Below are 23704 nucleotides of genomic sequence, written 5' to 3'. Positions count from 1 at the left end.
TGGAAAAGAATGTTGCAAAGATGGCCTCCTAAACTGTAATTTACTTCAAAAGCAGGCACCTATATTGAAGTTTTGGTAATATGCAAGTTAATTTAAAATTGATATATTATTCAAGGCTAAGTGGTTAATTAACTCTCACACTTACGGTACCTAAACAGATGACAGACTTATCTTTAGAGTCCACAAAAACAAAACAAAAAACACATTCTGAACTTGATGTGTGAAAAGAAATATCGTAAGTGTGATACCGCACCTGTACATTGTTTCCGCTTCCACATCTCCAAACCAGACGCGTAAATTTGGAGTGAAGTTCTGTCCAGTAAGTTCCAACATTGCTACATCCCCTCCTCCATTCAACTAGGGGGTGGGGTAGGGAAATGAGATATAAACTTATCAGATACTTGTGAGAAGTGCACAAATCACTCGAGAAATGCACAAAATGCAGCTATGTGCAATAAAATGCAACGTTTTTGAGACCAAGGAGGAAGTTAGCTGAAGTACCAATTAGACTCGTTAGAGTAACGCAATAAAGAAGCAAGAAGCAAAATGGTTACGGCCGATAACCAGTGGCGGCAGCCAAATTGTGCTAACCACCTTTCTATTCTGCTAGCCCTGCTTTTAGTGTAGCACTACAACCCAAGCCAAAGGGTGTCTTGCACTTGCTGTGCAGCCCCTAGCACAACTACTGTTATAATTTGGAAGCTACTCCCGTTCTACCACTCGCAGAAGGCCAACTCTTGAACTTAGCATGCTAATGTCAGGTGGGAACTAAATCCCACGATGATCGCAGGGACGTCAACTCACCTGGAGACTTTCTACAACAGGCACAGGTGTTACTGGAGCGTGGACAGGTCCCATTCCCTCATAAAAGGTGTACTCTGCTTTATCTGTGCTAATGATTGTCCATGAAGCTCCGTCATTAATCATCTCTTTATTTGGTTCTTTTGGACATGGAGTGGCCTTTTAAAAAAACAGAGAAGTAATCAGGTGTCCAAGAATGCTTCATGTTAAAACAAAAACAGAGAATGAATCAACTGTAACACATCAAGCCACCTTTGTCTGGGGAGAGGGGCTCCCCCCCACACCTATTGCAAAAGCATCATTCACATACTAGTTGTGCTCACTTGCAGAATTTGCAAGCAGGGAAGCCGCCTCTACTGTAGTTCCCAAATGTTAAAATTAGGCTGCTTAGCACTGCACTATACTGAAACCTAAGTTCAGTATAATGAATACCATGTTAATAATAATAATAATAATAATAATAATAATAATAATAATAATAATAATAATAATAATTTATTCTTTATACCCTGCCCATCTGGCTGGGTTTCCCCAGCCACTCTGGACTGCTCCCAACAGAATATATATATAAAAAAATCAAACATAAAAAATTTCCCTAAACAGAGTTGCCTTCAGATGTCTTCTAAAAGTCCAGAAGATAGTTGTTTATTTCCTTGATGGGAGGGCATTCCACAGGGCGGGTGCCACTACTGAGAAGGCCTTCTGCCTGTAACCTCACTTCTCACAGGGAAGGAACTGCCAGAAGGCCCTCGGAGCTGGACCTTATTAGGCCAGATATACAGAGGCTGCAGATAGCAAGTCTCTGGCCATCTAGATATTACTGGACTCCAGCCACTGCAACCAGTATGGCCCAGTGGTCAGGGGTGGTGGCTGTTGTCGTCCAGCAACATTTGGAGAGCCACAGTTACCCCACCACAGAAATCCACCTTCTCTTTGGTCCTTGGTTCTTAGTGCAAAGTTTTCCCCAGCCCTTTGCCTCTCCCCGCCCCCAGCACGAAGCCTCTTCAGGGCAGCACCATATTTTTCGCCCTATAAGACGCACCTTTTCCCCTCCAAAAATGAAGGGGAAATGTGTGTGCGTCTTATGGGGCGAATGCAGGCTCCTTGGCTTCAGCGATAGCAACGCGAAGCCTCCGAAGCCTGCGCTCCGGAGGCTTCGTGTTGCTTCCGCTGAAGCCAGGAGAGTCTGCTCTTTGAGGCTGGCGGTGGGGGAAAGCAGCGCTTCCCCCATCGCCAGCCCCAGAGGATGGGGGGCAGCAGGAAGGCACTTGCCGCCTTGCCGCTACTCTCCAACCCGGCTTTGAGACTAGCGGTGGGGAAAGCAGCGCTTCCCCCATCGCCAGCCCCAGAGGATGGGGGGCAGCGGGAAGGCGTGCGACACCTTGCCGCTACTCTCCAACCCGGCTTCGAGGCTGGCGGTGGGGAAAGCAGCGTTTCCCCCATCGCCAGCCCAAGAGGATGGGGGGCTGCAGGAAGGTGCGCGATGCCTTCCCGCTACTCTCCAACCCTCCTTTGGGCTTTTGCGGGAGATGGGGGAATTCCCCCACCTCCCGCAAAAGCAGGCAAAAGCCGCGCGCTCTTTAAAGGGGCTCCGCGGCTTCTGCGGGCTTTTCTAGGAGGTGGGGGAATTTCCCCACCTCCTAGAAAAGCTCGCAGGAGCCGCGCACCCTTTAAAGAGCGCACCGCTCTTGGGGGCTTTTCCCCGAGGAGGAAGAAGGGACTGACTGGCTGTTTCAGTCGCTTCTCCCTCCCGGATCGAAAAGCCCGCAGGAGTCACGCGGGGCTCCTGTGGGCTTTTGCGGGAGGTGGGGGAATTCCGCCACCTCCCGCAAAAGCAGGGAGAAGGTCTTGGGAGTAGCGCACAGGCTGCGTGCAGCCTGTCCACTGCTCCCAGAGCTGCAGGGGGGGGGGGAGGGAATCATATTTTTTTCCTTGATTTCCCCCCTGGAAACTAGGTGCGTCCTATGGGCCGGTGCGTCCTATAGGGCGGAAAATACGGTATTTTTCTCTCTATAAGAGGAACTTTTTCCCTCCTAAAAAGTAAGGGGAAATGTGTGTGCGTCTTATGGAGCGAATGCAGGCTGCGCAGCTATCCCAGAAGCCAGAACAGCAAGAGGGATCGCTGCGCAGCGCTCCCTCTTGCTGTTCTAACTTCTGACTTAGCCGTGCGAAGCCTCTTCAGGGCAGGGGGAGCCTTCATCCCACTGAAGAGGCTTCGCACGGCTATCCCAGAAGCCAGAACAGCAAGAGGTATCACTTGCTGTTCTGGGATTCAGAATATTTTCCTCCTCCAAAAATTAGGTGTGTCTTATGGTCTGATGCATCTTATAGAGCGAAAAATACGGTAGTTGCATCCATTTCAAGGCAGCTCTCCACCACACTCTAAGCTCCTAACATCTGCCATGCTATGCATCAATTTGCAGCTCCACAGCTAGTTCTAAAATACTTTGCAGGATGAGGCAAGCTTCTGAAACCTCAGCTAAACCTCAAAGGAAAGGTCTGATCTGCAACAAAGGTGTGCAGTGCTATGTACAATCTTTCCCGCTAGCAGCGAATCTGATCCAGGAATTGCTGAGCCCTGCCACCCCGCTCCTTTCAACAGCTCCAGACCAGGAGCTGGAACTTTGTGTACTCTGTTCCCTTTGGATTGGCACTGCTGCAGTGTGAGATTATGCCGACGTGTAATATTACCCGTTTGTCAACTAACTCACTTGAAATTGGATGATTCGCTCCTGGGAAAGGCACAAGTACATTCGTTCGGTATCTTTAAGGTAGAACGCACACTTATGGAGCTGTGACACTGGATCGTCTGCATCTAGCAATGCGGTCTGTTTGTCCACTTTTCGAATTATCTGTAGATAAAAAAAGTGCACATAAGACACACTTGGAATCAAAATGCAACTTGTTTCTGGGCACTGAAAAGCGGCAGAAGTGAACTTGTATGTGAATATATTTGGTATCAAAAGAGCGCTTGAGGGATTCTAACTGTGGGAGGGATTCATCAAGTATCAGGAGCCAGTTACAGATAGGTAGCCGTGTTGGTCTGCCATAGTCAAAATAAAAAATTCCTTCCAGTAGCACCTTAAAGACCAACTAAGTTAGTTCGAGAGCCAGTGTGGTGTAGTGGTTAAGAGTGGTGGACTCGTAATCAGGGGAACCGGGTTCGCGTCTCCGCTCCTCCACATGCAGCTGCTGGGTGACCTTGGGCCAGTCACACTTCTCTGAAGTCTCTCAGCCCCACTCACCCCACAGAGTGTTTGTTGTGGGGGAGGAAGTGAAAGGAGATTGTTAGCCGCTTTGAGACTCCTGAAGGGGAGTGAAAGGCGGGATATCAAGTCCAAACTCTTCTTCTTCTTGGTATGAACTTTCGTGTGCATGCACACTTCTTCAGATACACTGAAACAGAAATTGCCAGACCCTTCTATATAGTGAGAAGGTGGGGAGGGGTATTACTCAGAAGGGTGGTGGGAATGGGAGATTGGCAGATAGCTGAGATGAGCCTGTTGACGACACTTAACGACTGTAATAGGTCTTACAGGAAAAGGCAAGGGGTGAGAAGGTGAGAAATGGCTTAGTCATGTATAATGAGATAAGAATCCAATGTCTTTGTTCAGACCAGGTCTCTCCATGGTTTTAAGTTTGGTAATGAGTTGCAATTCAGCAGCTTCTCCCCACCTTCTCACTATATAGAAGGGTCTGGCAACTTCTGTTTCAGTGTATCTGAAGAAGTGTGCATGCACACGAAAGCTCATACCAAGAACTAACTTAGTTGGTCTTTAAGGTGCTACTGGAAGGAATTTTTTATCAGGAGCCAGTTAAACACATCATCCGTGTTCATATGAAGCTTCTATAGTTCATCAAACCTAACAAACTACAGGAGGCACTTTCATTTAAGCACTAAGCATATTGTAGTAAATTGATAATATGGATTTGGACTTTGAAACAGTGCCTTATACTGTTCTACATTGGTATAGCTTGCACAAAACCAAATGTATATCAAAACATACTATAGTTTACAACCATTAACAGCTATGCATAACCAGCCTGGTAGCTTTTAAAGACTGATTATCAGTTAAAAACTATATTCTCAGTTCTCTATTCTTTAACAAGTGTGTGTGTGTGTGTGTGCGCGCGCACACACACACACACACACACACACACATTAGCAAAGGAGTAAAGATCCAGTGTGGTGTAGTGGTTAGTTTTTTGTTTTTTTTAATAAGATATTTATTAAGATTTTCAAAATATTACAAAATAAAAATAGAAAAAAGAAAAATACAAAATAAAAATAATTAAAAACAACTCAGTCTTTCCATTACTTATTTTTCATTAGCTTGTTTCCCGGACCTCCTCACGCCTCCCTTTTTTGTATTCCAATTCAGTTTGTTGGTTCAGCAAATCCTTCCCCTCTTTGTTTATCCTAAACTTTAATCTTAAAATATTGTAACATTAAATCTTTACCTATTAGTAATCCATTTTTCATATTCCCTTATAGTATTGCAGCTAAAAACCACTTAGTTTCTATCCAACATCATTCTAACACTCATTAATTTTACAATATTTCTGTAAATAGTCTTTAAATTTCTTCCAATCTTCTTCCACCGACTCTTCTCCCTGGTCTCGGATTCTGCCAGTCTTTTCCGCCAGTTCCATATAGTCCATCACCTTCATCTGCCATTCTTCCAGAGTGGGTAAATCTTGTGTCTTCCAATACTTTGCAATGAGTATTCTTGCTGCTGTTGTAGCATACATGCAGTGGTTAGTTTGTTGGCCCAGGATCCGAGACCAGGATTCATATCCCTACACAACCATGAAGCTCCCTGGGTGACCAGCCACTATCTTAGCCTAAACTACCTCTTGGGGCTTTGTTGAGAGGGTAAAATGGAGAGAGGGAGAACCGTGTACCTTTCTTTGGAAGTAAGGTGGGATATAAATATAATACTAGATCTAAAAATTAAAAACAAATATACCAGTCTTGGGAGTGCCATGCCAGTGACAGAACAAACAAGTTTAACCGTCTGCCCATAATGAATGTAGCCATCTCGAACTGTGAATTCTTCACCTTCCGATTCATCATCATCCACTGCAGAGGAAAAGAAAAGGTCTTAGTATGCAAGGAGATCAATAGATTCCAAAAGCAATCACACAGAACAGACAAGTATGGGTTTTCAATTGCAAGCTTTACTTACAGAGGTGAATGTAAAATGCTCCCCACTGTTGCGAGCTGGCATGGAAGTTTCCTCCCTCCACGTGCAAGTATCTCGTGCTAACTGTTTGCGACCGAAGTCTATTGAATAGTGCCACTTTTGTCCCCGATGCAATGCACACTGCAAAAACAAACCAACAAGCCAGATATTTAAATATGTCAGTCTTTAGAACAGACTGTTAAGCTATAAAGATTTGCATGAAAAGCCCATGCATGCAAAAATAATCTAGGCAGCAACTCTAATAATCTATTGCTACATATTCCTTCCAAAAGTACTTAAATGTTTTTAGTTGCAAAGCTAAAATCCAGAGAATGTGTATATATAAGAAAGCACATTCCTGATGCCAACCTACTTCAGAAATTTGGAATGTATGCTTCATTTTAAACATATATAAAATTAAAATTCCTTAAATGTGGCCATAGTAACAGATTCACAAGCCAACTGCAGCCGACTGTTTTTCTCCAAAGCAGCAAAAACAAAGCATTTCCTTCTAATTCCAGTGTTTGAAATTAATATGCCAGGTATCCCTTTCAACCATCCTCTGTAGGCCTTATTCCAAATCTTGGCACTGTTTCCCCTCCACCACCTCCTCTAAATACTAAAATTGTAAAATCAAGCAGCTTCTTTGTGTGCAGCTTTGCCTAGCTGTTTTCTCAGAGTGTCTGGAACCCACCAAAATAGAGGTCAACATGGCCAATATTCTGCACCACACCACCATTCTAACACATCTGAGCACTAGCTTAGAAGTTAGTACATTTAGTGGGAAGCAGAAGGGAAGTGACTGACACTTCTGCACTTCCCACTTGGGCTGCAATTTATGATGTAGGATAACAGATCTGATCATCTGCAAACGTTACGAGCTCCAGCTTTGCATTTTACAAGAGTAGCAGGGAAGGCAGCAATATTAGCTATGAGACAGCAACGTCCTATCCATCTCCCTGGCTGAAATGAAGTGTCACACTTGGCACTTACACCTCTCAAGAGGGTTTCCTACAGGGACTATTTCACCTGGTAATTATGTAACGCTACAGGTAAAATTACATGCTGCCTTACAGGACATCTTCAGGAGAAGAAAATGCTTAGGAGTAAACGCTACACAAATCCAGAATGGAGTCCCTAAGATAGTTGGGTGGTGTTTTGTACACCGCCTCCTGGCAACTCCTGCAGGCAAGCTGGTGCCAAAGAGGGCGGCATTGTCATCTGGGCAGCCCACGATCTCCATACACACTGCCCAGTCTTGTGCCCCAGAGGTCACTTTGGTGCTGCTAATGCAGCAAAAGCAACGCAGGAGGCAGCAATTACAATGGTACCTTGGGTTACATACGCTTCAGGTTACAGACCCAGAAATAGTGCTTCAGGTTAAGAACTTTGCTTCAGGATGAGAACAGAAATCGTGCTCTGGCAGCGCGGCGGCAGCAGGAGACCCCTTTAGCTAAAGTGGTGCTTCAGGTTAAGAACAGTTTCAGGTTAAGAACGGACCTCTGGAACGACTTAAGTACTTAACCTGAGGTAAAGGTAAAGGGACCCCTGATCATTAGGTCCAGTCGTGACCAACTCTGGGGTTGCGGCGCTCATCTCGCTTTATTGGCCGAGGGAGCCAGCGTACAGCTTCCGGGTCATGTGGCCAGCATGACTAAGCCACTTCTGGTGAACCAGAGCAGCGCACGGAAACGCTGTTTACCTTCCCGCCAGAGTGGTACCTATTTATCTACTTGCACTTTGACGTGCTTTTGAACTGCTAGGTTGGCAGGAGTAACCTGAGGTACTACTGTACAATTAACTGGCTTCTGCAGCTACAGCAGTAGCTGTGATTCTCCAGCGGTTTGGCTTCATTCCCGGATGTGCACTCCATTGTCTGTTGAGAAAGATGGATGCCAACAGATGGACCCTGGCATCCACCAGTGGAATGGACACCACTGGTCCAATGGATTTCCCCTACCCCCCCCCCACACCATCGCCAGTCTGCCTGAGGGCAAGGTGATCTGCTCAAAGGCTGGGCGTGTGGAAGGCTACCGGGGGTATGGGAATGACAGAAAAAGAAAACCTGTTACGCAAGCAGTCATTCACTCACACAGCACTGGCTATCACCCTTTGAAAGTCCCAAGTCTCTTAATTTGCTTTTTTAGAAGTTCATTCTATTATAAAATTTCAAAGACTGTAAACCATTTTTTGGGAAACAGATAAAGTACTTTGAGTACTTGGGGGGTGGGGTGGGGGTGGAAGCTATCTTACCAACTTATCCATGTAGTTTTGTATACATAGGGAGTATATTATGTGGGGCAACATTCTCACATTTGACCCTCCCTATGGTCTGAATTGGGTTCTGCCCAGCAAACAATGCACTGCATGTTCCAGAATACTGTAGTGGCAAGTTGAAGAAATCACCCTTTCAAAAGTTAAAGGGTGTCATTCAGGTGTATAGCTCAGTTGGGACACAAGTGTCACTGTGGTCTAAACCACTTTTTTTTTATTACCTTATTTATAGCTCAGTTGGCTAGACCACAGTACTGATAATGCTAAGGTTTCAAGTTTGATCCTCATATGGGACAGCTCCATATCCCTGCATTGCAGGGGGTCCTCAGGGTCCTTTCCAACTCTACAATTCTATGATGTATTTGTTATAAAGGTTCATGCCCTTCTAAATTGCTAGATCACGTTATCATATGGCAGCACTGCTATTCCTACATACACACCCAACGCACGATTAAAGGCATTTTCTCATTTGAAAATTATGACATACAAATAAAGGTGGCACTGTGCTGTACAAAGCAGCTTGCAAAATCAATACTTACAATCTGCATTCTTCAGGGACTGTTTCTTTTTAGATGGTTTGGAAATTACTTTGATTCGTTTACTGAGGAACACACCAATATCATCGCTATTGCCATAGAACATTTTTACCGATAACATGAAGTGCTTTCGCTTGTCGGAGTCAGATATGTACAAGGTTTTAGCTGTGCAATAGTTCTGTGGATAAGAACAGGAATCAATTCATTAGAAGTTTTAAGTAGCAACAGAAGGACAAATTATGACTTCAAAGCATTACGTGCTAAGGCAATTTGTTAGCTGATCTGTTCAGAGTTCTGACCAGGCTTTGTGCTCTTCTGAGGGCTTATCAAGACTGGGAGGACTGACTCCAAACGTCACGAGGTTTGCGGAATGGAGGAAATGATCAGTCATGTTCTATGGGATTGTCTGAAGCATATGGGACATATAGGTGGCAGCAACAGGGAAGTAACAGTAAGAGAACTGGGCTGTGGTACCCATGATTAAAGGAAAGCATGGACTTGACTTATACTGGACTAAGGCATCTCCCTATAATACAATCAATTAACAAACCCTAAGATTTAGGCAACTAACTACCTACAGGCACAGAACGCTGTTCAACCTTTTTTTCTCTCCGGTTGGTCAGGGAGTGAAATGCTTCTTCATAGAGAAAAGCTAGGACTATGATACTACAAGAGACTTCAATTAATCCCCCTTGACATCTAGGGATGTAAGCAATTTCCCCAGCATCCCAGGTTGCCGTAAATATACCAACATTATTATGAACTATCTGAGTAAGGTCTACGCATGCTGCTTTAAAAATCATACGAGGCTTTTCAAACACTTCAGGGAGCTGTATACTTCCTTAGCAAGCATCACAGATGTGTGGCTACTGAATTATGAGACGTCCAGTTTTTATGGACCCAAGTACAGCATGCTTGGCTGCATTTTTGTTTGCACTACTAGCATTAGAAATGCTCATATGTGGAATCTTAATTTTAAACAGATCAGGTCCGTAAACGTTCAAATTCTGAAATGCGCCCCCAATCCAAACAGTCTAGTATCCCCTACTCCAGACAATCCTTACAACAGGTTTACACATAGGATGAATTCTTGTACACAGTCAGTATCTACTCGTTTTCCTGGGAACGAAAAGAGTGACCCAGTCAATGACTTACTCCCAAGAAGGAGCGCCACGTTCTATGTTTTATCTTCTTAAGCTGGTTTATTGCTCAGAAGGCCTTCAATACATCAGTGAGCTAGCATATAAAATACAGATTTGTACTCATCCTACCTTTCCTTCCAGATTTAACTGCTGCATTTCTTGGTCACTATTACCTATCCCAATAAAGGCGCATGGTTGAGACTCTTGTTCAGAGCAGCCATCCCGTTCCATCTGTTCTTTTTTTTTCTTCCACCCACTACCCATAAGATAGACACAGGGAGGGGGGCAAAAGAACCTGAAGGTGAAAAACAGAGTGTTGGGTTCAAGCTCAATGCATTTGGTTAAAGCTGTGTGCATTCTGTACAAAATACATACAATTCTGAACAAAATCTGAAGCAAGAGAAACTGGGTTCTGCGGTGCACTTGTAAAAGTGTAAAAGAGCATTGGAAAATGATCCATAATGAATTGAAAAAAAATTATTAAAAGTACCTTCCAAAAAACAACAACAACAGAGTCCTTTCTGCTGGGGATAATTCAGACTGAAATTCCCAGGTGTTAAAAAAGGTTATTTATGTATGTTACTACCGTGGCCCGTGTTTTGTTAGCCCCAAAATGGAAAACGAGCGAGGTGTCAACCAAAGAAGAATGGCAACTTAAGTTGACAGAATATGCACCACTTGCAGACTTAATATATAGAACAAGAGAACAAGAAGAACATACGTTTAGAGAAGATCAGAAAACGTTTATTGAATATATGGGAAATAATTGTGTACAACTGAAAATGCTAGCAGCATTAAGATAAATTCAACAGTGTAAATAAGTTTTGATGGATGGAATAATGGAATACTGAATGGTATAGTTTTTGTAAAATATGCAGGGATTTATGATATGTAAAATGAACCATGGAAAGAGAAAAAGGGAAGTCATATCTTAAGGATGCAAAATGAGTATTTTAAATTGTAAAGCAGAAAATTTAATAAAAATTATAGAAAGAGAGAGAGAGAAACTGGGTTCTATGACCTACATAAATGATATGGCTTGCAGAGATTTACTAACTATACATAGTTTTATTTTGCTCCTGCTTAGCCATAAGGAACTAACTATGCAGGACACTAAAACTCATTTCCTACTTTGCAAGGATTTATGAGGCATTTCTCACATTTTCCAATATACTGTGCCAGCTATCAGTATAAGAATAACTATTCAAGAATCAATGTTCTGAGTTTGATCCCCCCCCCCCACTTTCTCCCTGTCTGTTTTCCCTTGTGTCTTTTTTATTATTATTGTAAGCCTGAGGGAAGGGTTTTGGTTTTTTTATTGACTGTATATAGTCTTATGTTAATTGACTAGAAATAAGCCACTCTGGGGACACTTTTGGCTGAAGAGCTCTAAATGCTTTAAATAATGATGATAATATTTTTTCAAAGAGCAATCGCTACAGTTTTAGGATGAAGAAACACACTATTTTTAAAACGAAAACTGAAATTCCTGGATACTCTTTTTTCAGAATCAATAGGAGGCGACTGTGGAATTACAGAGCAACACAGCCTTGGCTCCATAACAATATAAAAGGTATCTGCACTACTGCTTATTGCATGCTTCTAAGCCTGACTGATTTCTATTAGAGACATCAAACATGTACTTAATTTTCCCATTGAAGAAAGACAAATGTAAGACAGGAGTAGGGAGTCTTTGCCATCCCCAGAACTGCATTTTCTTGGAGAAAATCAGTCAGGGGCAGCAGGTCCATAGGGGACGGGGCCAATGTCAAAAGTGGATCACTCCTCCCTCTCTCTAACATCCCCACTCCCACCAAAACCATATTACCTTGGAAGGTGGCAGACTCTCTTTCACTGGAGGGTTTTAAGCAGAGTCTGGATGACCACCTATCAGGATGCTGTGGTAGTGCTTTTCTAGCACTGGCAGGAAAAATATGAGATTTGATGTCCTTTCCAGTTCTTATGATTCTATGATTCATTCATTCATTCCATTCCAGTCTCTCTCTTCCCCCTTTCACTTTATCACCTTCTCTCTCTTTCTCTCCTCTCCTTGTCTCCCTGTGCAGCAAATTTATGCTTTAAAAAAAAAACAACAGCTTCCATTGGGGATAATGCAAGCTGTTTAATTGATGCCAGGATGGAGGGTGGGGAGATTGGGATCACAGCATAGAGTTGTAACACCTCCAATAATAATTTTTAAAAATCACCCCCAAAATCACAAAAAACACCTGCTTTTATTCTGTTTTGTTAGGCTGTTTTTGAGCCTAACTGCTGACTTTTAAAGCTATAGGAACAAGGGGAAAACCGGGAAAAAAATTCCAGAGAAGTTAAGATTCTATCTAAAATATCAACTGATACTAAAAGTATCCCCAGAATAATCTCCACTCCAATTTTTCACTCCAGTATACTGAAAACATTTTTGTAAAAAAAAACTAATATAGGTTTCATTAGCATTCCTCATTTGGCCAGTTGAATAACGTCTAAACACCAAGCCAGCCTTTATGTGTACACTAGGTGGAGCTCCACCCAAAGCAAATTTCAGGATTTTGAAGAACCAAGGACACAAACTTACACTGTACAAATATAACAATTTTAAACAACCTGAAACCAAGCTTACACTGTATTATAGAGCTTTTGAGATGGCACTACTGAAATCTGGAGAAAAGATACTGTGGATGCCTGAAGTTCTTCTAGATCAGCCAAAGATTGTTTTATGTGTGACATTTCCCATAATGTCTCAAAATGGCACAATAGAGAGCACACAGCACAACACTAACCTCTTTTCATTTCCATACGATTTCTGTGCAACCTTTGCATGAAGGATTAGGACTGTTTGATCACCACGCTCCTTTAAATAGTTTCTCATTGCTTCCCTGAGAATTAAAAAGGCACAATAAAATTAATAGAAATACTCTTCATTAAAAAAACAAGCTGTATGGCAAAGGTAGTCTCCAGGCGTTGCATCTGTCATTGTCCCTGACCAGTGGCTATGCTGGCCAGGGCTGATGGGAGGTGGGAATCCAAAAACTTAAGGAGGGCACCATGTTGGCTTTAAGTTTTGATATTTAAAAATATTCCGGCAAAATAAGCAGCCCAAGTGCGTGGAGTACAAGATATCTGCAAGCACATACCTTTATAACCTCAAGTAGCTCACTGGCGGGGCTTACAGAGTTGCCAAGGGGCGTGTAGGTGGCTTAACCTAGTTTCTGAGTCCGTCCTCCTGCAGAAAGCACCTCCCTGTCCTCAGGCAACAGTAGTGAAGTGAAAGTCTAAGAGTTATCCACTACAAGGGTTATAATTAGTGGAATACATGATTTAAAGAAGGACTTGGGATCTGGCCCTTACTTTCTAGCAGAGCTGGAAAAGACATCAGCCTGCCTTTGGACAGTGGTGGATTTTGGGAGTAAACACTACTAGGATAGATGGATCAAGAGCCTAACACAGTTGAGGCACTTTCATTTGTTTTGTCTTCACAAGCAGTAGCCTATCTACAAACTCTAGCTCTACTCGGAAAGGATAAACAGCCTCTTTCAAGAGTCGAATATAGTGGTACTTCTGGTTGTGGACGGGATCCGTCCAGAGGTCCGGCTGGATCCCGACGTTTTCACAACCAGAGAGATCACTTCTGCGCACACAGGCATGGCGGAAGAGTGCTTCTGCGCATGTGGCAAAATCCCAGGAATATACTTCCAGGTAGGCCGCTTACCGGGTTATCCCAAAGTTTACGTAACCAGAGGGATACGTTAACTGGAGGTACGACTGTATTTTTAAACCTTTTTTTTTTAAAAAAAGGAGAAAAATGTTAAACTGTTAAATTGTTCAGCCTCAAAGTATACTCTGGTTGGAATTACATGCCTTTTAATGGCTTAACTATAGAGCAAGCAGGAACTCATTCCAAAATACATTCCTGGATGTATCCCTAATTCTGTATTTGCTAGAAATTTTTCTAAATGCACATGAACCAAAAGCAGCTAAGACAAACGTGTTAGGATGCTGACATCTGCCTATAGTTAGGGGATTTGCTGCTTAAGATTACCAGTACTTTCCCATTTCATTTTGAACAATATGCAGTTATCATAGGGCAGAACCTGTGGAAATGATTACTTTTCAAAGGCGTCCCTAGTAGGCTATCAAGAGAGGGGAAGAAGAAATAACATGCATGTTCCACTGTCTTTCTGAAAATTATGACTAGCATTCCACACTGGTGCTCCAGGGAGTGGGAACAGCTTCTGTTCACAGAACAAAAGGCTGCTTCCATTCACAATATTGAATGCCACCCCATTGTCACGAACTGTAAACTTTAGCTTTGTCCTTGGCTACTAGGAGAGAACCCGCATTGCAAATAATGCTAACATACAGATAAAATAGAACATTTGTCTGCAGGAGGACTGTTTGGAGAATACAAACTAAAGCAACAGGAAAAAAAGGATTCAAAATCTAGTGTTTTGCCAAGGAACAGGGTATGATTTAACACTGGAAAGACCAGACACAAAATGTACTAATAAAATTGTGAAAGTTACAACTTAAAAAAAGGGGTAGCTGAATATTTCGACAACAGTAAAAGGCATCAAGAAAGTATATATTGTCCAATGGTAAGAAATTCTCATCCAGTTCAAGCTCTTTAGCCCTTTATCAGTGAGTGGTCTAACCTAAGTATAATGAGGGGTACCTAGGCCACTCTGGAAGCTGTTTTAGATGAGGAGAAGGTCTACATAAATAACTAAATGCCTGGATTGTTGTGTGTTTAGAATTTCCATTATTTAAAAAGGTCAAAAAGGCAATCCACGGTGTGTAGGTGCATGCATTTGTGTAATCCAGTTGTAGTCAGGTGATCCAGCCCAGATTAACATGCCGTCACTGAATTCAGAACTCCCTCGAAAAAGGAGTGCTTTTACTGCGCTGGCCTACTGACTTTGGAAAAACCTGCATTTAAACAGAAGGGCTGCAAGACATTTTTTTGTTGTTGCAAACATTTCATAATTTTAGTACTTTATGGGCTGTGAACAGCCTCGGCATCTTATGATGAAGGGTGGCATATAAATCTAATAAATAAATAGATAAATAAATATAAAAAATTATATGACTGCATCTTATTGTGCTGTTTAATAGCACACTCACTTTGAAAGCTGAAAAAGATGTCTATAAATATTGAAAATTAATAAATGTGGTACCTTTAGGTTGAAAACTGACCTAATAAAAATGTAGAGGTGAAGAATTATTCCATAGTTGGTTTGACTTGACTTCACCATTCTTTTTACAAAACATTGTCATAAAAATTGTATTTTCAAGATGGGACAAGAAAGGAATCCAGTGTGTATTTAGGTCTAGTTCATTCCAATAACAGATGCAATAGTAAAACTGTTCTTAGAGTGTATCACTTCAAATTACAGCTAGGAATAGAGTTACATGGTCAAATGTAATTTCTCCAGGGGGGGAAACATACTTGCACAAACAAATTTAGCATATTGGGAAAAGGCTAAGCTCCAACCTGTTTTTATGACAACTAGATCTTCATACATAGTTCAAAAAACCCATGAATTAACAACAGTGAACCATGCAATTGCCTGCCCAAAGTCTGAAGGAACTAAGACACTAATTGCATAAACTAGGATCTAGCAACACAAATAATTATGTCTTACCTGGTGAGCCGTTTAGGTTGAGGTCGCTCACCAAATTTCCTGTAAGCAGAAAAACACACAAAACAGTCATTTGTAACATTTCTTACTCAGAGGTATAGCTCACTGTGTTGAGTATATCTTCCTCCAAGGTATACATGTACAGATTGCAGTTTCAGTCTGTCCACCTAACAGAGTATATGAACTTTTAACTCGATCTGCAAGCCTAACAGAGCAGCACAATCCTGCTAAAGAAGTGTTTAAAATATGCAGTTCTTTACGCTTTCCTGGGTCTCTCCAAACTTTAAAGCCCTATTAAAAATGGCAGATCTAACTTTTTCCAGTTAAGCCATTCATTATAGCATGGATGTGCTATGCAGCATAAGTTTTTTTTAAAGACATATGAAAATTCACATTGTTAATGATTTTTTTTAAATTGTGCTTTCTCGATGAATAAAAGAAATCAAAATTTTATGCCTGTTAACATCAGTTAGCAGTTCAAAAAATAGTAACTGCAGCAGAAGAAAACCCAGGACTCAGCTACATTAGTAAAAAAAAAGTGATTTGAATGCATTATAAACACGCAACACCAGATGACACCAGAGAGCACAAACCTTTCTATAGTGACAGATAGGTAGCCGTGTTGGTCTGCCATAGTCAAAATAAAAAAAAAAATCCTTCCAGTAGCACCTTTAAGACCAACTAAGTTAGTTCTTGGTATGAGCTTTTGTGTGCATGCACACTTCTTCAGATACACTGAAACAGGATTTATGTTTCAGTGTATCTGAAGAAGTGTGCATGCACACGAAAGCTCATACCAAGAACTAACTTAGTTGGTCTTTAAGGTGCTACTGGAAGGAATTTTTTTATTCTTTCGATAGTGTTTTTGCATAGGGTTTTTCTTTTCTTTTCTTTTGTTATAATGATTTAATTTCTGACTTATTTATAGCGGGGGTTTCCCCCCTGTGTGTAGAACCACCTCCAGATGCATGACTATTATCACACTATGGCAACAGAACAAACAAACCCCAAGACCAAATTTATACGAAAAATTATTGCGAAAACCTGTTTTCAATACATAAAATAAATATAATTTACAGAAATTCCTTTGCATAAACAAATCCATATCAGAATAGTAAAGAGCACGAGAAATAAAAAGGAGAATATTTGCTTCACTCCGTAAGTAAGCAAGCAAATGTATGGAACTGTCACTTTGTTCCTTCCTTCACATGAGCAGGCAAGTAACTCAGAAAGCCATGACCCATAGCTTTCCACTACGTCCAAAGCAGGAAAATGTGGTTAATGGCTGCCAGACATGGAGGCCCTGGCTCTTTTTATTTATAACCAGTGCTAGAAACTAAAGACATATAAGCTAGGTACAAAATTGCTCCTTAAAATAGGGTTACAGTCACCAAAACGGATTGTTTATTTGCCATTTTTGGATGAGATGGCTCAAATATCAAATTTCTCAATACAAGGTTTGGGTTTCTGAAATTCATTCTGATTGTACAGATAAAACATAACAGGATTCTACAGGATGTGTTGCTAGTGTGTGAAAACAGTTAAGATTCAAGGATCCCCAGGCATGCACCTTCAAATGGTGGAGACTTCAGGCACCATCCTGGCACCCAGGCATCTTCACTTGGTCACAAGTGTCTGAAAGCCAGGAGCAAAATGCACCTGTCACCTTTTGAACACTGTTTATAACTATTAACCAAGTTGACCATGCTTTGGCTAACAGAGGTTCCTGGCTTATTTGCTAGCTTGAGTGAAGGACGATGGTAAACAGGTGTGTGGTGTTGCAACCTGTTTATATCTTGGCTTCAAATATAAGATTTGATTGTCTGAATGCAGCCAATTATAGCCTCTGTTAAATCTTCAACTTTCCCTGTCATTAGGGTGTTTATTCGTCCTTATTCAGTGACTGCTGCTGCTGCCTGGGCTCTGTCAGTCTTAATATCCGTGAACTAATTCCTGTATGTCAGCTATAATCCAATCTTTCTTAAGAAAAGCCTGTAACTTAACAAAAAGAAGATTATGGGGAATATTAAACACTAGTCCTACTCAGAGCAGACCCACTGAAGTTAATGGACATGACTCAGGTTCATTAATTTCAATCTGTCTATTCTACATAAGACTTAATACAACCCTATGCCTCGAACATTTAATTCTCAATCTCACTGAATTTTCAGAGAGCGAGTGTTCAGAAAGAGTTCTGGTGTAGATCTGGATAGATATGTTGATTTCTTACTCATAAAGGTTCACAGTTAAGGAAGCTTATGCCTTATTATATCTTAAATAATATATAATATATTATACCTTAATATAATATATTATACCTTATGACTTATTATTGCTTAAACTGAATCCCAACATTTAAATATTAAGTGCATTCTACAACTATAGTCTGATCCAAATTTTAAATATCCTTTAAAAGGTGGTGTTCGTCTTATGGGATTCTTGTTAATTTTAAGATATATCCTGGATCAAAATGTATTTTCTCTTCCTTTCATTAATGCTTCTATAGTAGCATAGTTTTCATTCTTCAATCAGCTTTCTCTCTCCTTTCACTCAAGCAGTCTACCTTTGAGGCTGAAGATTGTGTCCAGCTTTTAATAGTTTGTTTCCTAGTCTTAAATTTGCTCAGATGAGGTTTTATTTTCTAATTCTCTCCCTTTCATCCAATTTCATTTGCTGCCTCCTTTCTCTCACACATAACTATTCTTGCACACCTTTTCTCTCTCTTCAACATCTCCTAAGGGGCTCTGGCCTTGGAAGCTTTTAATTTAATAATAATAAGATTCTACTCTGTTGAAAGTTTTCCCTTGATGATCCTCTTAGACAGTTATTTCTACCTTTTGGGTCATATTTCAATAACCTATTTGTCTCTGAGCTTTATATAGACATCGTTAATTCTAATAAATCAGTTCATAATTCAGATTTTTGACAACCAAGACAAATAATGCAGTTCTAATCAACTACATAAATTAAAACTAGAACTCTCTTAAATTAGCAATTTTAATGACTCCTCCATTTTCATGCATAATGAACTGATCAATTTCCTGACATTTTCTTAACCAAGTAAAAATTGGGAAAATAAAGTGTAAATTCAATTATCTTTATATAAATAATATGTATCCTACCAATTAATCTGTTACTCGTATCCTAGGATTCCTATGTACTTAAATACCACGAAACTCCAAAAATTATCTGTGGTGAAATAATCTATATATGCATACAATATGCAGACATACACCAGCTCAACATATTGACAGAACTTACTTCTACAACTTGCAGTCCTGTGTGCTAGAGACCACCTGTGTTAAAACGTACTTCTATAATGTTTGTATTTTTGATAATTTCTTGCAAACAGTTCTGACTGACTGAGTTATAAATCAGTCCAAATATTTTGGCTACCTCACCTACTCATTGTGACAAACAGATGACCTAAATAAATAAATAAATTTCCAGTTCACCAAAGCTTTCCAACTTGGTCGCCTGAAGGTAATACAGAAGTAATCTGGAAAGTATCTTTGTCATCTCTAAACAGTGTACAAAAAAGAAGCAACAACAGACAATTTAAACAAAACATTATAAGAATACAGTTACATATTTTAAGTTACATTAATAAAAAGTTGCCAATATATAAAAATCAGTATCAATACATTTTCCTTCTGATACAACCATCCCCCCAGTTTTTACCAAGGGTCTAAACAAACTTTCAGCTCACCCACAAAAGTCTCACAATGAGAAGAGTTCCTGCAAACAGCAGACATCACCCTAGTCTCTTACTCTAGACTTGCTTTCTACAGGCAGGCCCAAGGTGGATGGCAGTTCCTTAGGCTGCCCACAACTGTGTCATATTCAGCTGCACCCAGTTCTAGGTGCAGAAAGTTTGCTGAGATTCCCAGGGTGTCCAAAGGATGGAGAAAGGGGCCCTCTCCACTCACAGCTCTTTCTTCACCCTCTGCCTTTGCCTCCTCCTTTAGCAAAAAAAAATAAATGAATGAAGAGTTGTATTTTGATGAACACCAGTGCCTTTGTTTTTTGGATATTTAAAGCCAACACCAGGAAATTACACCCTCTGAATGGAAAGCTGCAAAACCTAGACGGCAAAATAATGACTGCATTGGAAAGATTCTTAGTAAAAAGATTCCAGAAATTATTGATTGATATTGTTTGCATATTCCACTGCAAGTCACTTCAAACAGGGCACTGCAAAGATGCATAGGACTGATTCACACAACCATACTTAAATGGTAACTGTATTATGCTCATTAACATGCCACGTTTCATATAGAGAGCATATGAAGTGTGGTAATGAGTTCAGATATCATGTAAATGCTTCCTACACGTATGACATCACATGTGACACAAGCATTTGCAAATATATAACAATGACAAAATATATTATTACAGGCGAGGTGCATATAACCAAAGTCTTACGTCATGCTTGACATGCAGTAGGCAAGCAAGAACAACCTGGACCCCATTTTTCACAGTATTTTAAAAACTTAAAACAGACATAGTTTCTGCATCTCAGGGAAATTTCAGGAATACTTTCATTCCCCTGTTCAGTTCCAATTGGGAACTATCCCTTCTTTCCCAGCTTGAAGCTTCCCCAAAATTTGTTGACCTCTTGAGAGGTTTCATATCCCACCCATACATATATTTTATATTTTATCTACATAAATCAGACTTGAACAATACGGATAAGCTAACCTGATCTTCCACCACTGCTATTTCAGCCCCAGAAAACAACAGGTTGCATACATAGACAGTTATGTTCAGTTTTGTGGGTCGAACATGTATATCTGAGACAAAATTTACAAGAATAATTCCAGGACTAGAAAAATATAACATCTACCCTGGTTATTAGGAAATCTTCTGGAAATAGTTGATACAATGCAACTAATCAGTTGAAATTAATTTCCATAAACAGTTTTTTTTAAAAAAAGAAGAAAGCAAGCTTAAATAGAAAAGCTGGGCAAATTTGAAGATTAGAAACAAAATAAATCAAGACAAAGTATTTCAGAAATCTTTCTCTAAGCTGCATCCTTATTTTCAATATTCCAGGATAGCTGACTTTATCATAAGATTACTCTTTTTTGTGTAACCACTGCAATATAGTGGACAATTTTTAATGTTTTTAATGTGGGAATATCTGGATTCAAATCTCTGTTCAGCCATGAAGTTCATTGGTGGCCTTGAGCAACTTATTCCTCAATGCCTCATAGAAATTATGTAGGATAAAATGGGAAAGGGGATTGTGAACCTAATGCATTCTACTTAAACGCCTTGGGAAAACGATAGCAAGGCATATCTAATCAAATAACATTGTGTCCATCTACCTGCTTTACTCAACTGATACTTAAAATCAGTAAGGGAAAAAGTGGGTAGTTTGTATACTTTTGGTCCCCACTCTGCACTCAGCTCTCACCTCTAGGAGCGTCTCCACCCCCATTGTTCTGCCCGGACACTGAGGTCCAGTGCCAAGGGCCTTCTGGTGGTTCTCTCGCTGTGAGAAGCCAAGTTACAGGGAACCAGGCAGAGGGCCTTCTCGGTAGTGGCACCCATCCTGTGGAATGCCCTCCCACCAGATGTCAAAGAGAAAAACAACTACAGTATTCCAGACTTTTAGAAGGCAGCTGAAGGCAGCCCTGTTTAGGGAAGCTTTTAATGTTTGACCGACTACTGTATTTTAATATTTTGTTGGAAGCCACCCAGAGTGGCTGGGGAAACCCAGCCAGATGGGTGGGGTATAATTTTTTAAAATTATTATCATCATCATCATCACCACCACCTGTGGCTCCTAGAAGCTCTCAGTATGCAAGAGTAACTATACCCCAGGAAACGGCTCCAACTGGCCAGCTAAACCAGGTGAGAGTAACCAATGGGTCTCAAACCCTCAGATAGGATCTTTCCCTGCATGTAAAGACAGACTCTGGTGAACTGAGCAGACAAGACCGAACAGTGGGTCCAATGGTCAAGAAGGCATTTTTTGAATGAGGGAAGTGAGGGGAAGGGGCTTGCCAGACTGGGAAGGTAGCCCATCTAAGAAATGGAAAACTCTGATCCTAAACTTCCGCTGCCTTGCAGGATATCTTCCGAGAAAAGAAAAGGATAATAATAATAATAATAATAATAATAATAATAATAATAATTGTAAACCCTACACTAATCTGGAGAACAGTCTCCAAGATGGCTGGATGGCATCTTGTAGCCCTATTTCTGGCAACTACAGAGCCACGTTGGTGCCAAACACATTGATCTGCTTTCCTTTGGACCACATCAGCGAGGCCAGGACCTCCATACATACTGCCCAGGCTTGCACCCCTTGGAGGTCACTTTAGTGCTGGTAACGCAGCAATTTGACTTCACCCATGGAGGCGAACTCCATTGCCTCTTGAGACAGAAGGATGCCAAGAACTTAAAAATCATTTTTGCATTTTAAATTTCCACCCTTTATTTCATTTTCCATGTGTAAATCAAATAACCATAGAATGAATATAGCAGTTTGAACATTGTTAATATGAGAAAACAAGAGTGATGATCAACAGTAAGGCCTTTATTTCAAAAGGCATTTTTGTGCATGGCTTGTAAAGATGTCTTTTCATCATTTCTTTGTGGTTTCAAGTGAAAGTCAAGAGTTCACTGTTGTGTGATATTAATCAAATACTACACATACTGAGAGAGAAAGCTCTCTGTCTCATTTAAACCACAAAAAATTAAAAAAAATTGGACTACATGCCCATGTCTATCATAAGATCAACTACCATTTCTATTAAACTGCACTAACCTTTCTATGACCATGTCACCTCAGTCATTTTAGAAGTTCATGGACAGGCAAAATGTCACATCACGGCACTATGTAAAGACAAAAGGACAACAACCGCCATGCCCCAGCAAACTTTTACTCTTACTACAAACAAGTTGAAAAGTCCAAGGCTCCATTTACGTAAATGGCTGCTGTTTTGCTGGAGAACATCAATGCAATAGTAGTGTGCTTTTCACCTTTATTTACGATGGTGTGTTTATTTTTTCTCCCATGGTCCAATTTATTTCTAATGCTACATACTCAAAGGCATTCACTCGTGCTTTAGAGAAGTCACTTATTCCTCTGCCTGGCATTTAGAAATTTGCCAAAGAGTTCACAACGTGGTGGTAAAGTCTAAAGTGCCCCAGTGGAATTGATCGTGCACCTGTGATCTTCTACAAAACTTAAATATTCTGCAGCAGGCATGGCAACATGGGAAAAGGTTAATCAAATGCAGAATAGTTTTTAAATTACTGCAAAAGGGAATGGAAAGATTAGCAATTGTCTTAACAAATGGTAACTAAAAATTCAAAATAAAAAAGTCTTACGCATGCTTCCCTGTCTCAAAAAGGTGTATTATTTAAGGTTTGAGTAATATGCAGTGTACTCTTGAGCCCAAATGCCCCCCAAATTTTGAAGACCCATTCACTAGTGGTGAAATGGAGAAGCATTCCCCCAGGTTTTAAGAGATATACAGCAAAGTAACCGCCAATGAGAGAGGTGGGTTGTTTTTTTTAACCTTTAACAGCTGCAGCAACTTTTTTGTTGTTTACATTATTTTACCACTGGCAGAGGTGGCAGGAAGAACCTAGCTCCAATCTCACTGTCTTAACCACAATTGTCTTTTGCCTACTATACCCTGGATTCACATCTGTATGTCTTACAAAATCAAAAGTCACCCAATAAACCTGAACTAGTTGGCCTAGATAACTGAGTTGATTGATGTGCAATAATATTGGCATCAGTGATGTGATGAATGTCCTCAAAGTGCTTAGCAAACATGATGCAGTGTGCCTCCAAGGGATGTCCAGTTTGCAAAAGGCCCCAAAACACTTGGAAGTGCTTCACTAGTGGTGGACAAAAACTGCTTCTTCACCTCCTTCATGACACAGAATAGGCAAATAGATAATGTGCTCTTGTTTTTGTCTGATTGAACTTATTAGTCCTTCTCCATCTGCACTCTTGCTGTCTCCCAAACTGCTTCCCTGCCCTCAGCTCAGGTGTATACTAAGGAGCTTAATGGGCTCTGCTCCTTGCAAAAGGGCACTTGGGAGCGATTATGCTAAATGCCCAAGTCCTCCATCTATATTCCAGAAAGTAATCAGGACTCTGA

The 23704-nt window shown here is 40.8% G+C and overlaps 1 protein-coding gene and 1 long non-coding RNA gene across 7 annotated transcripts in view; one reads left to right on the top strand and one right to left on the bottom strand.

Moving 5' to 3' along the window:
• RBPJ (recombination signal binding protein for immunoglobulin kappa J region) overlaps window positions 1–23704 on the bottom strand; it is an 87794-nt gene that overhangs the window by 2903 nt on the left and 61187 nt on the right. For all 6 annotated transcript variants that reach the window (XM_081207812.1, XM_081207809.1, XM_081207808.1 and 3 more), the window contains 9 exons: window positions 15579–15617; window positions 12717–12812; window positions 10069–10234; window positions 8801–8975; window positions 5991–6128; window positions 5772–5884; window positions 3513–3653; window positions 805–960; window positions 254–357 (listed from right to left, as the gene is read on the bottom strand). In XM_081207812.1, coding sequence (XP_081063938.1) covers window positions 254–357; window positions 805–960; window positions 3513–3653; window positions 5772–5884; window positions 5991–6128; window positions 8801–8975; window positions 10069–10234; window positions 12717–12805 — 1082 coding nt within the window. In that variant the 5' untranslated portion in view covers window positions 12806–12812; window positions 15579–15617. The remainder of the gene's footprint in view (window positions 1–253; window positions 358–804; window positions 961–3512; window positions 3654–5771; window positions 5885–5990; window positions 6129–8800; window positions 8976–10068; window positions 10235–12716; window positions 12813–15578; window positions 15618–23704) is intronic.
• Window positions 1–23704, top strand: part of LOC308594685 — a 201794-nt gene that overhangs the window by 157005 nt on the left and 21085 nt on the right. The window lies entirely within an intron of this gene.

Source organism: Podarcis bocagei, assembly GCF_964188305.1.
Source record: "Podarcis bocagei genome assembly, chromosome: 9".
In the NCBI taxonomy this organism is placed as follows: domain Eukaryota; kingdom Metazoa; phylum Chordata; class Lepidosauria; order Squamata; family Lacertidae; genus Podarcis; species Podarcis bocagei.
This window is presented reverse-complemented; position numbering and strand designations above follow the sequence as displayed.